Below are 17,568 nucleotides of genomic sequence, written 5' to 3' on the forward strand. Positions count from 1 at the left end.
GATCAATCCAAAAACTGGTAGGATGTGTGTGACCCATTTCAAGTGGGGACTATGGGTGTCCAGAGTTGTCTTTCTCCTCTGTACACTCAAATGCACATGCAAACTGTGCCTGCAGATACCAATAGTAGATTTAAAACAGAATTGCCAAAGTTAAAGCAAAAGTTCCTTTGTAGTTCTACCCCCCTGTATATAAATTATCTTTATTGTACAAAACTTGTGTCTTTATTGTATATTTAAGGTGTGTCTTATTCTAAGGACCATATTCTGACAGACTGTCTACGAAAGTATTTGCACAGCTCTCAGTAGGGACATTTTTGAGGTGAAAATTATTAGAGCTTTAAATTTATTTGGGTATTGAATTGCTGCTAGTTTCAAAGGAAGTACCAAAATAGCTAAAATGTTCTAGACCTAAGGCATTACTCAACATAATATTAATCCGTTGAAATTTGGGCCCTGATCTCATTTGCTGATATCTATTACTCTGCCAGAAAAAAAGGTGGGAAGTGGCACTTGCAAATTATATACTATTCTGGTCTTGTGCATATGTTACTTCCTCATGAATCTTTGTCAAAATCAGAACAATTTCAAAATTGTAGTGTGTCTGACTCATTGAGGGAGGGTACAGGAAAAAAATTACTCATGTGAGATTTTTTACTACTGTCTGTCTCAGTTCCCCACCAAAGTCAAGAGACACACAGCACTGTGAAGAACCTTCGAGCGCTTTACAGGAGTGCCTGTAAGTAACACTTTAAGGTTAATATCAAGGAACTTGGACAGTAATCATGGACTGAGCTAGCTGTTCTAAGGCAAAATGACTTGCTTTAAGTAAACTGTTGTCACCTTACTGATTGGAGAGTCTATTCCTAAAGTTTGTGAAACAAGTTACTCCTAAACTCTCTCAAAAGTATGTGTAGAGCCATTTTGTGTAGGAGAGACACTGTGTGATCTTGTATGTTTTCTTCCTTTCCTCACACTGGAATTTTCTGTGCTTTGTAGAGTTGTTTTTGGCAATAGGCAAATTGCCATTTGGATTTCTTGAACTGTGCCTACATTCCTTCCTGTGTTTTAAGGGAAGAATATGTCTGCGGGTTTGTTGCATCACAGCTTCCTAACATGGCCATAGAGTTGTGAGAAATTTTGGTTTCTTGTTCTATGTTCCTTCCATAGATATCCATATTCTATGGCTGAGCACAACACATTTTCTGTATCCTTCTCTGAGTATCCAGCTTAGTCAAATACAACCTGTGCTGACAATTAGGAGACACAGAGAGAGGTTTATCTTCCCAGGCTTTGGATAGCTCTGAGTAACCCAGACACTTTTCACAGTTGAGCTAAAGTTCTCATAGAATGCAATCCATCCTCTGTGAGGCTGGACTTCTAAAACAGGTCTGAGGTAATGGTTCTGGGTAACTGCCATTTTCTCTTCATTGACAAATAGACAGCTCAGATGTGGACATCACAGAATCACAGAAGATTTGGGTTGGAAGAACCCTTTTTAAAAATCAAGTCCAACTCCAGTGATTAAATGTCATCTAATGAGAGACATCTCATATTAGATGATATATAACCAATTTGTGGTATCCTGAAAAACCTGTAATATCTTGCAGTGTTCAGAATTATCCCAAGCTATCTATTTTCAATACATGAAGAAAAAGAGATCTCACTCAGTTGCTGGTTTTGCTTATTTGTTTGTTTTTCCTTGTGTAGAAATTGTTGTATTTGCATTGCTGTGTTGTTCAGTATTTCAAGTTCTTATGTGCACATATGTGATTAGATATTTTAGTCATCCCTTCTGTTTAATGTGTTTAGTACCATTTACTTTCCTTCCTCATGCAGTTAAAAGCAAATAATGTGAACTTTAGAAATTATGAGGGTGTCAATGAAGCCCGAGATAGCTGCAGTAATATTGCTGGATGTTTGATTGGGCTTTTATTTCTCTGTTGAGTGCCCTGCATTGACCAAAGAAAATAATGTGAGACTCTCTCTTGTATTTTTGCTTTTACTATGCCATAGTTTAGGACTGGATTTTTTGATGAAATACAAAAATGAAGTAATTTTCTTATATTTCCATGTAATTGATTCAGGCTAGAAAAGAAGGCTCCTGAAATTGCCAAAAAAGGAAATATTTGTTTTTACATTCTTACTGTGTGCTTTCTCTTTTTAAATTCCTGTATAAAATTCTGACAGGATTTATGAGGCAAGATCACTGTGTAGCTGAAGCAAGGCAAAGATCACTATGAAGCTGGGCATCAATGGGATCTAAGTTTCCCATTTAACCTAATGTTTCTCTTGATAAGACTTTGCTTTTATGTATAAGGATCCTGCACACTATTCTGGGCAAAGGGCCTGCCAAAATTCCGTACTCCTCCTGAGATCAGCACAAAGAAAAGTGCTGTGCAGAGAAAGTTATATCAGACTTGGTGTGAAGGTGCAAAAACTGGATGGTACTATTCAGTCCTAACTCAATGGCACTTGTGGGCCCTAGGCATTGCCTGACTTAGATCTGTATCAAAATAGAAAGTAGACTTAGAGATCTGACTCCTTTTGTCATGCTTTGCCAAATCAGCTGTGTCTCTTTTCAAAAACCCTGATTATTTAGTAAATCCCATTCTTTTACTTACTGTATATTTTAAGGAAATACCTGCTTCTTCCGTTACATTAAAAATTGGCAAGGTGTTTGCATGGGTGACTAATCCATATACTAGACATTTAGACCTGCTGTTCACCTCTAAGCAAGCGACAGAAAAGGTTTCACAGATACTCTCTGAGTATCTCTCTGAGAGTTTCCATCTATTGCAGTTGGACCAGACGGTTGTTGTTGGCCTCTTTCAACTCAATTGCTCTGTTCTATTCCATTCTATCTGTAGCAAGCTATCATCAGTTGCAGGGTGAACAAAGAAATAGGACAGGACCAAGCTGGTAGAAGAGGCAGCCATAATTACTTGGAGGATGAATATGAAAGAGTGTCCATAGAAGGCAAGGAAGGAATCATAGATAGCATAAAAACATACTATAAAAAAAATTATTTAGCTCTAGCACAGGGCTCATGGCTGAGCTGGAAGGATATTTTCTAGGGATTGTTGATGCTATGTACTTATCTTCTGTTTCCTCAAACCTGTAGCCATATCTGAAATATCACAAGCAGATATTCTTGCTTAAAATAAGATCTTTTTCTTATCTTAAAATAAATAAATAAAATTAATTAATTAATTAAAAATAAATATTTTTTCTAGTTTATTTTAAAATGAAACTAGAAAAATACCTTTTAAATATGGTGCCTTAAATTCAGTACATCACAAGTCTTAAGAACTATGGCCCAACCTTCTTGCCAGAGAAGCTCCTTTGGAGAATTTGTATTTTTTTATAATTACTCCTTCCAGCATGCCATATGGTAGAAGAATATCATGCTTCAAGAGCTGAGTAAATATTTCCTAGAGAGGGAAACTAAAGCATAGAGAGGTTCCCCTTGGACCCAACTAAAAAATCAGTTTTGGAAGCAGAACCAGAGCACAAGAGTTTCCAGCTCCCCTCTGTGGGAGTTTTTAATCGCTAGAAACTATGGTGGGAAGAAGTTGGCAGTTTAAAGCAAGAAACAGCTTTCCAAGAATAATTATTTCCTTGTGCTACATAAATAATGGTAACATTGGCCACTTTAGATCATATTACAGGACAGAAGAAAAAGTACTTTGCTTCAGACTGCAATTGAAATGAAGATTTTGTTCTTGTCAGCCTCCTAACTGCACTGAATAGCTTCAGGAAACCTTTTGTGATTTTTTTTTTTAAGAGGAATCATTCCAGAAAGCTCTCAAAATTTACTATTTCTTTAAGTTCTGAATTAACCTCTTTAGTAATGCCAAAAATTATGTCCACCTCTAAATCAGAGTATTATTTTCCTTTTCACAAGCATTCACAGCTGTTTAAGTGCTTGGTGATACGAGAATGTTCAGCCTTCAAACATTTTTTTAGATTTAGTTTTCATCCTTTGAGTGATTCTCCTGTACCCAACGCTGAATATCTATGCCTGTTGCTGGTGCCTTATGTGGGGAAAACTGAGGTGCCAGACAAGTCACAGAAATTCACACTGTGAGCCTGATTCTTACCCTGGAAAAGTTTTAGCTTAGAGATGGGCTCTTGAGTGGATGAGAATGCTGCCTTTGTGACCTTCAGTGACCATGGAGAGACACCAGAGCATCCATCCAAAATTCGCTGTGTCCTTACAATGCCTTTCCTGCCTTAAAGCTCTGGATTCATGCAGGTTAGGGGGAAACCTACCATGTTTGTCCTGAGTACTGCAGGGATCTCATGTAACAGATTTAATCTGCTCAGAAAAGGAGACTTTTTGATTCTTTTCAAGTTCTGTCCATATTTTGCAAGTCTCCAGTCTCCCAGTCCAGAAGTATTTTTATTAGATCTAAGGATGCAGTCCTGCCAAAATCCCAGTCACATATTGCAGCCATTTACTGAATGCTTATAAACATTAACCCAAATTCTCCATACCCATACATACAAATGCTCAAAACAATGTAAAAACCATGCCTGAGAAGGGCTGTGAAATTTGTGCTACTAAAAAAACCTCAAAATGTGTTACTTTCTTACACAGATGTTTTATACAATACTAGATAAATCCTAGCCTTCTTGCATTTTATTTTGTTAAGGTTCCTTAAATCAAGAAGAGAATGCCAGATATATTCACTGTGCAAGGCAATTTTTCTTAGATCTACAGAGAAGTTGTGGCAGCACACACTGTTTAACCATCCGATCAAGGAGGTACAGGATTTGCTGACAAGGTTTGCTGGCTGTTAGGCCTGGTTCTGCTTGATTTCAGGATCATATGCATCTCCTTTTTGATTATGTCTGCTAGAAATGTCTTTCAGTAGAAAGAGGACAAAGCAGACCATCCACATAAGCTGAAGGACAGCTCTGCTCATAGCAAAGCTGGAACCAGATGGCTCCTATGCTAACTCTCCTCCCCATTTCACTTGCAGCACCTTCCTAAACATGGTGACTTGTACTTACTTCTGGGACATTGATTAACTAATTTGCTCCTGTGAAGGAGCTGTTAAGTGTGCTTGTACTTCATTTACAGCTGAGTTCACTGGAGGGGAGCAATTTTCTCAGCCTTTCCAGGCCCTGTAATAATGCCAGGAATTAAGCCCATCCAGAAAACCTACTGCCTACTGTCCATCTGTGCTGAAGTTGTTAAACACAAAAAACACTCAACATTTTTCAGGATTGTCCTCAGCACTATAAAGGATCAGGCCAAGTGAAGCCAAGAATGTCCCAGCTGGTGATGGGTGCTTGCTCCCATAATATTCAGCTCCTGTTGCACACAAAGGAGATAATGACACAACTAATAACTAATTACAATGAGAAGGGGGAAATGGTGCAGTGAATGCTAGCAGAATTCATAAAGTCTAATGTTAATAAAATACAGTATGTGTACAAAATTATAGTTTTTGTGTATTTTATATACAATAAAAATATACAATTTTGTATATAGTTTTTTTATACCTGCTGTGTTCAAGCTAACCAAAAGACAAAGTAATATCTTCAGAATGTATTTTACAAAGACAACTCTTCCCTGTTAAAGATAAATTTACCACTGTTTATTTTATTTAATTAGTATCTCATTTGTTCTAGAATGTTAAAATGCTAATATGCATATGAATTGACCTTCCATCTTCAGACACATTGCACTATAAATATTATATTATAAAAAAATAAGGAAAGATATGAGCTCTGAAATGTCTCCCATCAAACTGATTTGAATCACAGGAATACTCTGTAGTTAAGCAACAGGCACGCTGGTAAGCAGGAGAGATGATGACAAGCACAAGCTGTTAGGCTTAAAAAGGGTTAAAAACAAAATAGAAGGCTGGACAGGTAAGGTTGGACTGGACCACAGTGAGCCATCTGGTCTAACCTCCCTGCTCGGGCAGGATCGTCCCAGAACACATGGCACAGGATTGTGTCCAGGTGGTTCTTGAGTCTCTCCACTGAGGGAGATGCCACAACCTCTCTGGCAGGCTTTTCCAGTGCCTGGTCACCCTCACAGTTATGAGTGGCTGGAATGATTCATGTCTCGGGACATTTTGGGGTACATATGTGTGGGGGAAGGGGCAGGTGGAGCCTTGCCCTGGTGAGGCAGTGCCCTGCCCTACATCCCCCATCATCCTTGCACTGGAGCCTGGCAGTGGCTGCCAATCAGTGTCACACCCCTCCTCTGGAGCCTCTTACCCAGCTCCTAAGTGGCCAAATGACTGGAAGTCCCACCTAGCAGAAGGGTCAAGGGGTGTTTAAAGGTGGAACATGAGGCAAGCATGTCTTGACTCTACCTGCTCTTGGAATTTCTATCAGCTGCACACCACTGGAACCAGTAGTTATGTGGCTCCTCTTTTATGTATTTTCTGTCTTTCGGTTTCTAATTCTTTCTCCTCAGAAATTTTGTGTAACTTAACATCAAACAGGGTTAGAGTTTGCTAAGTTAATGCTTTGAGAAGTGTTTTATGTTGATTGAATGTTGCACTAAATTTTTTGCCAAATTTCTCTGATTTTCTAAAGTTGCCAGTTAAGGTTTTTAGTTGTTTTGACCTTTTGAGAATATCTTGTCCGTGTGTCTAACTCAGAGCTTACATGAACAACTGTAAGCCCTTTTAAGGTCCATGTTGAGCAAGGCTTTTGGGGACCCCACAAGAATAAAGAAGTTTTTCCTTAAGTTCTGGTGTAAACTCCTGTGCATAAGTTTCTGCCCATTGGCTCTTGTCCTGTTGCTTGGCACCACTGAGAAGAGCCTGGCTTCATCTGCTTGACACCTTCCTGCTGGAGTCCAGGACATCCCCTTGGATGGCCTGGGACCCGAGGAAGGCAATATGAGCCCTGGACAGGGGGGTGTGGGGCCAGTCCAGGGGGCTCGGAGGCCTTGGCACAGAGCCCAGGAAAACACCAGGTTTGATTTTAGTCAATGGGAGAGGCTTCCGACACAGAGAGAGGAATTACAAACCACTGGGATGTGAAAACAGTAGTTCATCACAGTAGAAGATACAAAATTCAGTAGTTTTAGGGTTCATAGAATAGAGGTAAATGGGGACAAGATGGTGGAATTTGGGTGGTACCTCATGTACTTCTCCTTCTTTTGGGGTGGTGATGGCACAAAGTAGTTAGAGTTGATTGGGTCAATGTAGAAATGACACTTTTAGTGTGGGCACTGGGCATTGGTACAAAATAGTAAATAACCAACACGTAGTTATCTGTATAAATGTAAGGGAACATCCCCTCGGGAGTCAGTCACCTTGTGTCCCAGCTGCTGTCCAGACCTCAGCTGGGAGCAGAGAAAATTTTGAGATACCAAATAATAAACAACATGAGAAACCTGAAAACTGACCTTGAGGACTCCGCTTTTTTATACTGACACGACTCAGGGCTTTTAGAGGGCCAAGGACTTTAAACAATCTAAATCTTGGGTGAGGAAACCCTCCTCGAGACCTTCCCTTCAGATACTTACAAACATTGATGAAATTCCCCTCTCAGTCATCTCTTCTCAAGGCTGAAACAGGCTCAGCTCCCTCAGCCTGTCCTAAGAGAGATTCCCTCATCAATTCCCTCGTCATCTTCATAGTCCTTAACTCAGCCTGTTTCAGGAGCTCCATGTCACTCTTGTACTGAGAAACCCAGAACTGTGCATGGAACTCCAGATGTGCCTCACCAGGGCTGAGCAGAGAGCCAGGATCACCTCCCTCAACCCGCTGTGAATGTTCTTAATGCACGCCAGGATACTATTTGGCCTTCTTGGCTATGAAGCACACTGCTGGCTCATGGACACCTTGTTGTATACGGACTAATTTGTAGGTGTGCTATCCCAGGAGAGACCCAAAGAAGGAATGATGACTCTGAAGCCTGCTTTCTTTGCTCTGTACTAACCTACTTCCACCTGAAGAAGCTCTGCTTCATTCCCCATCCCTAGGCAGTGTGCAAATGCTGCTTTACCAGATCCTTCCTCCCTGGCAGCTGCTCTGGCTGCTCCCTGCAGATCAAGCCATGCTCCGCTTCCTGGGGATACCGACAGGAAGTTTCTGTGCTGCTCTCTTTCCTTTCTTGGTGCCTACAAGGCAAAGCTAGCATCTGTGGGGAGCAGTCGATGCTGCTGGAGGCTGATGTCTCTTATACACACACTCACACTCACACATACATGTGCGCATGAACGTTATCTCTACGTAGCTAATGAGAAATCAAAGGGTGCAAAACATAAAAGGACAAAAGATAGAAATCCTTTCAGAGTCACCTCTTCCAATGTTTGTATCTGTGACATCGGTGACAAATATTTTGGTCTTGTGTGGTGGTTCACCCCATGGGAGTCAGACCTGCACATTTTACAGTGTGAAGAATTATCAAACGGCAGTTAAAAGCACATCATTCCCAGTAGTGTGACCCTGTAAATAACAGTGTTTTTCTTTTCATTTCCTTTTAGTTTGAGCCACTGCAGTGTCAGCAACAATCAGAAGAAAATGCAAAAATTCATCTCAATAGTTCGGAAGGCATGGGAGATTTTTATATCTGAAAGGAAGCCTGGCTGGAAGTACCAGATGCAGCTTTTTGCAGTTTGCTCTGCAGTTGGCTTTCTCTCCAGCTTTCTATTTTTCCTTAGCATGCACTTCTCCTTGGCACACCACTCTTTGGGGCCCTTACTGATTTCTGGATTCATCTGGATTTTGCTTTCTATCATGCTCTTCTGTTTCAAGCACATGCGCTGTTTTAGTGTTCTGTTCCTCCTTTCTTGTGGACTGAAAAAAGGCAGGGATGCTCTTATTACTGCTGGCACAGGTGTTGTGGTGGCCAGCAACATTCAAAATATTTTTCACAATCTAAAGATTCTGGCAGACAGTATAACCTGTCATTTAAAGCATGGGCAATTTCCCTTGATAAAATACTATGTTGAGACAATAACATGGATTTATGAAGTGGCCAAGGTTCCTGCTGGGCTACCTAAAGATGTAGTGGTCCTAAAGCATGAATTCACACCATCTTATTCAATTTCAGATGATACATTAAAACAACAGCTAAATGACACAGAGCAAGAAATCCAGAGAATTGCCAACCAGATATCTTTTATGTTGACTATACTGCCCTATATAGGCCAGAAAGTACTGCCTGTGTTTGGGGTTTTTCTAGTTTCTTTTGGAACTGGCCTCTTTATCAAAGAATTTGTGGGTTCTCATAGTACCAAATTTAAGAATACCTATATAACAAAACAGTTCATTGCATTTGATGAGCACCAAAAGCAACAGCAAAGACCCTGTCTTCTGCCACTTAACAAAAAAGAGAGACAAGATTACATGATAATCCCATCCTTCTGCTTCACAAGAAAGGACAGGAAAAAAATGCTGTATTCTTTTCTCCCTGTAATTATTCATCTTTGCATCTGGCTTCTGTTTACTGCAATAGACTCTTTGTTTTATTTGTTAATTATTTCTGTGAACAAATATCTCCAAGAAGTACCGGATCTAGACATTCAACTCAATCTCTTTCAGAATGTAAGTACTTATCAGTACCATATATTTCTTTGTTTAGTGTTGAAAAATTTCCCTTGATCTTCAGCAGCTGCAAGAGCAGACATACAGCAGTGAGCCATCAGTTCTTTCCTGGAATATCATTCATTTCAAAAAGGGCCTTTGCCTCTACAGAGACATATGTTGGATGGAACCAGACAGTTCTTTCCAGAGCTTTGTCATGTTTCTAGAGAATGGTAAATTTTAGAAGAAAGACTTTCATTCTTTCATTGATATATATATGAGAAAACCAGAAGCTTCAAACTGGAAACTCACAAAACTGATATTTTTCATATGAAGCACTACTTGTATAGTCAAAACTCACTGTGAAACCTATGCAAGAGATACCTTTCTTTAACTGAGTAATGTGAGGAGCTCATCACTTGTATGCATGGGCACATACAGGACATAGTGTCTTGTTGCCAAAATCTCCAGGTTCCTCTAGCAGGAGCAGCAGCAACATAGAGAACCATAGATTAACTAGGTGGAATATAAGTCTGGAGGCCATCAAAACCAACCTCATGCTCAAAACAAGGACAACTGTTACAGCATGGTGCTACTAACACCAAGGTTGTGGGTTTGAGCCCCATATGGGCCATTCACTTAACAGTTGGACTTGATGATTCTTGTGCGTCCCTTCCAACACAGAATATTCTGTGATTCTGTGGCAAACTTCAGGATCTCATCTGAATATTCTTAAAAGGTGGAGATTTCACCATTGGAGTCATGCCTTTAATGCAAAGTAAAGCTATCTGGTTTGATAGCTCAAGAATTATTCATCCCAACTAAATCAAGCAAGGGCAGCAGGAAGCCAGGGTGAGTGAGCAAGGAGCTCTGGAAAAAGCACAGAATAGGTTAAAGAAGGGACACCAGTCCCAGGAGGAATGGAGATACACTGTCTGACTGTATTAGGATGGGGGCAGGAAAGTTAATGCCCACCTGGAGCTGAATCAGGTGAGGCAGGTGAAAGGCAGCACAAAGGTCCATAAGCAGAAAAAAAAAAGACATGAGGAAGTGTAGGTCCACTGTGAAGAGCAGAAGGGTCTGGGTGGCAACAAAGAAATGCTTTCTTCAAGCTGTGCCTTTACTAGGAAGACCAGCCTTTAGGAATCCCAGGCCTTTGAGACAAGAGCAAATGTGGAGCAAGGAAGACTTACCCTTGGTGGAGGAGAATCATGTAACGGCACATTTAAGCAAAAGTGCAACCACAGGACCTGATGGGAGGCATGCAGGGGTGCTGAGGATGCTGGTTGATGTCACTGCAAGGCCCCTTTTGATTGTCATCATGGGGCTTGGGAGAGGTTCCTGGAGAGTGGAAGAAAGCAGATGTTACTTCCATCTTCAAGAAGGGGGAGGAGGATCCAGATCACATAAAGGATCCCTTTATCCCTGGGAAGGTGACATAAGATATAATCATGGAAGCCATTTTCAGACACGTGAAGGTCAGGAAATCTATTAGGAGTATCAGTGATGGATTTATAAAGGCTAGATCACACTTGATCAATCTAACAGTTTTCTATGATTAAAAGCACTGGGTTGCTGAAGGAAGGGAGAGCAGAGGATGCTGATTGTGCTTTTATTGAGGCTTCCACTGCTAGAACACAACATCTTCATGGACAATCTGATGCAGTGTAGGCTAGATAAAAGGAGAATAACATGAACTGAAAACTGGCTGAATTCTTGGACTAAAATCTTTTGACTTGTGGTACACAGCCATTTCTGATGTCCCCCAGGAGTAGACACTGGAACTTACACTGTTTAACCTCTTCATTAATGACCTGCAAAGACAGACAGATTGTAGCCAAACAAACCTGCAGACAATATGGAACTGGCCAGAGTGTCTGAAATGCCAGTGGGTTGTGCTGTCTTTCAGAAGAGAACTGGGCCAAGAGGAACCTCACAGTGTTCAGCAAAGGAACATGCCATGTCTTGCAGTCCTTGAAGAGAAATAACTCCATGCACTTATATTTTGGGAACTAACTGACTGGGCAGTGGCTTTGCTCAAAAAGGCCCTGAAAGTTGGACACCAAGTTGACCACAAGCCTGCAATGTGCCCTTATGGCAAAGAAGGTGCTAATTTGGGCTGCATTAGGCAGAGCATTGTCAGCAAGCTGTAGGTTGTAATCCTTCTTCTCTGCTTAGCACTGCTGAGTACTGATTCAGTACAAGAGTTGCATATAATAGAGTGAGGAGTCAAGGAAAGGGTCAGGAAAATGATTAAGGGACTAAAGCATCTGTCACATGAGAAGAGGTGGGGGCTGTTTAGACTGAAGGAGAGATGCTTCAGAGAGATCTTATAAGTGTGTCTAAGTAAGTGATGGGGAGTGGGTAAGAAAGAGGAATCAGACACAGGAAAAGTTTCTTCAGTGAAAGAGTTGTCAAGAATTGGAGTGGGCTGTCCAATGAAGTAATAGAGTAACCATCCCTAGTAATTCTCGAGAAACAGCTCTATAGTTTAGTTTTTACAGTGTTGTTTAGTCAAAAATTGGACTCAATGATCTTGGAGGTCTTTTCCAGCCTTAATTGTTCTATGGTTCTGTGACTTTTCAGTGGTGTACAGTGCAGGGAGAAGAGAAAATTAGGACAAATGGAAGGAAATACTTTTTTTGTTTTGTTTACTCTTCAGGTAATCAAACAATACAACAAGTTTCTGAGATAGGTTGTGGGATCTCCATTCCTGGAGATAGAACCCAACTGATCACAACCCTAATCAACCTGTTATAGCCTCACTATTTGCTGTGTACTGGTGTTTGTGGTTTTGCCTGTGTTTCTATCCTTTGTACCTTGATGGCAGCCTCTTACCATTACGTGCCTTGGGTGTGACCCCAGTCAGGGCAAAGGAGCTTAGTCTCACTACCCACAGGCAGAACTCCTCTGCCTGACCATGTCTGGCTGATTCATGGGTCCTGTACTATGAATTTGCTTTCTTTGTGTGCATTGTTCATTCATGTGGAAAGCTGGTTGACTCCTTCAAAAGAGAAAACTAGTGCCATCATCAGATTGTTTCTAGTTCCCCAAGGAATGCTAACTATATTAAAATGTAAAAATTAATCTCAACAGATTTGTTTTACCAGGCCTCAGGGTTGCTGGCCTCATGGAGTCCAGTAAGCTAGGTGAGCAGGACAGACTGAGAGACTTGAGATGTTTATTAATTAACATGAACAATAAAGTTCTTCATGCATTAGTACTTCTGTTTCATACTGAGTTCCTAATGAAGATTTTCTTTGCCTATGCATCAGTTCAGTTTAGGGATAAAATGTCCTAAGATAGTTTGGAACTGGATAATGTCAAGGAAAGGCTAACAGATGAGTAGCATGCTTTGGGAACTTGATTTCTCAAATGAACATCTAACAGAAGTGCCTGACCTCTGTAGGGTGATTAGAAAAGCTACAAGGAAGCATTTATTATTCTGATTATGATCAGAAAAGAGGCTGGGTTGTTCAGTGTCCCTACAGTGTTCTTACAGAACAGAAAGCTGCCTGCCAGTATGTTCCCAGCAGCATGTCTAGTTTCCCTTTCTTACTGAGCATTTCAGTCCACAAGCAGTGAAAGACATCAGCTAAGTAAAGGCAGCTACAAGAGGAGGTCAGGCAGCCTCGTTTGTGTGACAGTCTTTGGTCAGAGCACTGCCTGGGCCAGTCTGCAGCTACAGAGAGGGGAAGGGCTTAGTGCCATGTGGGCATGGCTGGATTGCTCTTCTATACCACCCACAACATCATTGCAGATGTGGTTTTAGGTGGAAGAAAGGGTGAGCACTCCTGAATGTGCAACATTTTTACCTCCCTCTCTCCATTGGGAAGGTTGATCAGCCCTGCTCCTGCCTCCCCCATCCTCTGCTGCCCAATCCCTTCCTGTTCATCCGAGACTTGTCTCAGGCGTACGGAGCTGAAAAGCAGCGCTGCTGCAGGAGGTGGCTGCAGGGAACAGAGGGGCGGAGGTGAGCTGAGCCCAGCCAAGGCTAAACTGAGCTGGAAGGAGCTGAGTGGAGTTGGGTGGAGCAGTCAATAGCACCAGGGCTGGTCCTGCAAGAAGCTGCAGAGATGAGTCCAGCACCCGAAGTGGTGGCACAGTGTGGTGGGGACAATCATGCTTTCAGGGGTTTGTCTGTCATTGTTTTCCACTGTCTGGGGCTCAGGGACAGAGAAAGTGCTGTGGTGAGTGCCTGCCACCTTGTCTCTTTCTAGAGACAGCCATGTGGTGCTGGGCATAGGAAGAGCCACCATCTTGGCTTTGTCTCTGGGTCACATGGAACTGAGTTGAGATGGTGAATATCTTTTGTAGGTAAACCATCTTCTCTTTTCATACACTTTTGTTAATAATATTGCTGCTGTTACTGTGAATCTCTTATTCCATTGCTTGCTGCTTTCAGTAACTTGCTGTCTCAACCCATAACCTCTGTGTTTGTTCATCTCTTACTGGAAGGGGAGAAGCTTATTTGGAGTTTAATTTCTGGATGGTGCTGATCCTGTACTTAGACAAAACTAAACGGATAGATGCTCTGCCCTGCAGTTTTACTCTCAACAAAGGACCCTCCAACAGGGCATCTGAGCAGAGTCATAGCACTGGAAAAATAGTAAACTATTATAACCTGATTAGCGAAATATTTCCCTGTCAGAGCCACTGAGAAGGTAAGCTTTAATGGTCCAAAATGCTGGACGTTGTCCCAAGAGAAATTGGGAAAATAGAGTCCAAAACATTTATAAATAGCCAATAAATATATTGTTTTGAGCACACCATATATGGACACTGGATGGTCTAGATGATTTAGGGTCCTTTGTAAATCTGAATATCCAGTGAAAGAGAAATATTAAAAAAGGAGGGACTCTGTATTATAACCAACACTTTTTTTCCTCTTTTCTTGTGCAGAAGAATGAGAAAAGCTATATAATTTCTATGAAAGAGAATATTTCAAAGACTGATTATCTCAAGATCCCTTTGTTTAAGCATAACTGCATCCCTCATCCAGAGCTTGCTCTCTCCACGACATGGATTCAGCTTGGAGTCATCATCTTCTTCTTAGTAATTTTTGGGTTATTCTCTGGCCTCCTGACCCAACTTAAAATACTTGTGTCAACTTCCTTTTATCCTGATACTGAGATGAAACGGATACATTATTTACATGCAAAATTACTCAAAAAAAGAGCAAAGCTGCAAGAGAAAACTGGGAAGAACATGTTTGCAAGAACGGTAAGCCATGAGCTCTAGGGAAAAAAATCTTCTCACTGGGTGGTAGGCAGATCCAGGAAATACTTAAATACTTGTTAACTTCAATTATGTGCTAATAGACTTTCCCCAATGCTCAGAAGCCAAAGACACAGTTGCCTGATGCTAAGATTAGATAATTTAATTGTTTTGTTTTGTACTTCAGCACACATGCCTCAGACATGACATTGGTATGCTCAAATGACTATGTGCTAGCAAGAAAATACTTCTCAGATTCAGAGTCCTCCAGAAAAAAACCTTTGTTTTCATGAATATATGAGAAGTGCTTAGAATATTCCTGCAATCTAGACAGCAAGTTCTAGGCAGTAAGAGCAGCCCTAAATGTAGAGAAAGATGTTCTAGTATTGCTTAGCAATATGAACCGTGATATATTTCTGTTTTAAACCACAATGTGACTACAAATGCCATCAGGAAACAGATATTTTTGCTTGCAAAAACAATTATCCTCTATGTATATATATATATGTACACACACACACAGACACACTAATGGAAACAGCTCAAACACATGCATATACCTATGGTATATCCAGATAGAAAGCTGCAGAAATATATGATTTAAGTTTGGTGTTTTTTTTACAGCCTTCATTACTGGCTATATAGGGTATTAGTGTCTGGGTGATCTTAATACTATCATAGACATCATATGTCTGTCTTTTCAGGTCAACTTTTGGTTTCCAATACTCCAGGCAAGAGAGACAGTGAGGAAGAAAGAAAGGACTGTAGCAGAATGACACGATGATGTGAAAAAGATGCTTTAGCTCCACCTGTGTTTTGCACCATCTTTCCTATGAAATGCCAGTTCTACAATGTAAAAATTTCACACTCAAAGGCTGATCAGCAGTATTTTGGAAAAGGTGCCATGGTGGATAGTGTGCCCTTCACCACAGATTGCACTGGATTGCATTAATAGTTGTTTTTCGACTTGGGGTTTCATTATCTGGTACTTGAGAAAATCATGGAAAATCTATTCTTCTGTCTAAAAGCAATAAAACAATTTGGAGCTTTTAGGACTATAGAAGAAATGTCTTTGGGTTGAGCTAACAGAGGATGTAATGGCAGCTGCAGATTTGTCTTCTTCACATTTGCCAGACACTGAAGAAAGAAAGCACAACAGAGGCTCTTCATTGCCTTCTGGGATGGCCAAGAACCAGGACTTAGATGTTTCTAGACATTTTCATGTTATTATCTTATCTTATTTCTCAAGCCTCAAGCTCTCTAGCCTGTATCTTCGCCATCTCTAGCTTCTAGTCTCCTGCCTAGTCTCCCACCCAGAAATCCTTACTTGGTCTTATTTCCCACTTCCACATATCCATAGACTGTATCACTAGCGCAAATTGTACAATGACTTTGATAATTATGAATATTCCTGCAAATGGGATTGTAACCAGTAGAAGTGAGAATGTAACCAGTAGAAGTGAGAATGGTCACAAGAACTAGAATGGAGAGGACTCAGTTGCTGTGGGTGCAAACAAGGTATCTTTAAAGGGTGAGACATGCAAGTAGTGAACAATGCTTCAAATCTTGGAGAAGAGACAAAAATGGACTTAATTATGTTGCTTAAGCACCACTGACTTCAATGAAATAAAACTGAGTGAATAGTGAAGTGCTTCATCTATTCAACCAACACTGGTGATGTGACCTTCATATGATACAAGAACAAATGCAAAATGCCTAAAGACGTAGGAATGACTTATATAGCTTTAGAGATTTAATGCAGAGCTAAAAAATGTACCCAACAGGCAGTGTATTTCTGATTTTCAGCCACGAAAAATTTCCTTTTTTAGTCTAGATAATAGGAATTTCTGCTCTCTTCCTCTATAATACATGCATGGTTTTAGGAAAGCCATTGATCAATGTCTCTGTTATCTGAATGAATTAAGACTTAAAGCTCTCCAGTAGCAAGTGTCAGAAGTTATTTTCTACCTAAACCACTGAAAAACATAAATACTGTTTTTCTTTTGGTCTTGCAAATTCTCACTTCTCCATGCATGCAGGTGGTTCAAGTTGCTGGTGTGACAACAACTTGTCTTTGGGAAATGGTGCTGGATTAAAGCCATGCATTATTGAGGGTTGTGCTGAATGTCTTTGAGAGGCCTGAATATGTCCTTTTTGCTAAAGTGGGACAGCCCTGAATAGTAGCAGAATGTCAGCTTATATTTTAGGTGCTACTGTCAAGCACCAGTAGCAAGATGCATTGTGGTGAGAGAGAAGGAATGAGAAGGTTGCTCTAAATTTGGACTAAGAGAACAGAATATCTGTCCAGGTACTATTGATAAGAGGATCACACTCTTGCTATCATTGCAGATGAAAGGGGAAGAGTTACATGTCAATAAGAGCTGAATATTTTTGGCAGAGTTCTGACTAATTGCTGGCAGGAGTTGGATGTACTCCTTTCAATCCCAAAGGACAAGCTGGTGAGAAGCTTAAGTATGGAGGCAAGTCAGATTGACAGCACTACCACAAAACGACATGCACTTATCAGGAGGAAAACTTTGCTTTGGAGTTTTCTGCCTTTCCTGTTTGATGGTGTTGCCTCTCAGAATAACTTTTCACTCTTGTTCTACAAGGAGCAAGCAAAATCTTTGCAGCCCATTATCGCAGCTGGTGGATGGGGTCTGCCGCTTGGGACCCAGAGAGCCACAGCCACCCCAAAGGATGTCTCGCTAGAAACAGCTCCTTGGGGGGTCAGGGCGCTCCTCAGCTGGCAGAGGGGCTTCTCATCTGGCAGGCAGAGCAGTGATTTTTCAGCTCAGTGATTTGAGCTTTCAGTGATTTCAGCTCAGTGCTCTTAGCTCATGCC

General features: G+C 40.9%; 1 protein-coding gene across 1 annotated transcript; it reads left to right on the forward strand.

Moving 5' to 3' along the window:
- Positions 1-695: 695 nt before the first annotated feature.
- DCSTAMP (dendrocyte expressed seven transmembrane protein) lies at positions 696-15,773 on the forward strand. Its single transcript, XM_066336730.1, has 4 exons — positions 696-736; positions 8,465-9,527; positions 14,409-14,729; positions 15,428-15,773. The coding sequence occupies exons 2-4, from the start codon at positions 8,502-8,504 to the stop codon at positions 15,497-15,499; spliced, it is 1,419 nt and encodes a 472-aa protein (XP_066192827.1). The 5' UTR covers positions 696-736; positions 8,465-8,501; the 3' UTR covers positions 15,500-15,773.
- The last annotated feature ends 1,795 nt before the right edge of the window (positions 15,774-17,568 follow it).

This window comes from Sylvia atricapilla, chromosome 1 (assembly GCF_009819655.1).
Source record: "Sylvia atricapilla isolate bSylAtr1 chromosome 1, bSylAtr1.pri, whole genome shotgun sequence".
NCBI lineage: Eukaryota > Metazoa > Chordata > Aves > Passeriformes > Sylviidae > Sylvia > Sylvia atricapilla.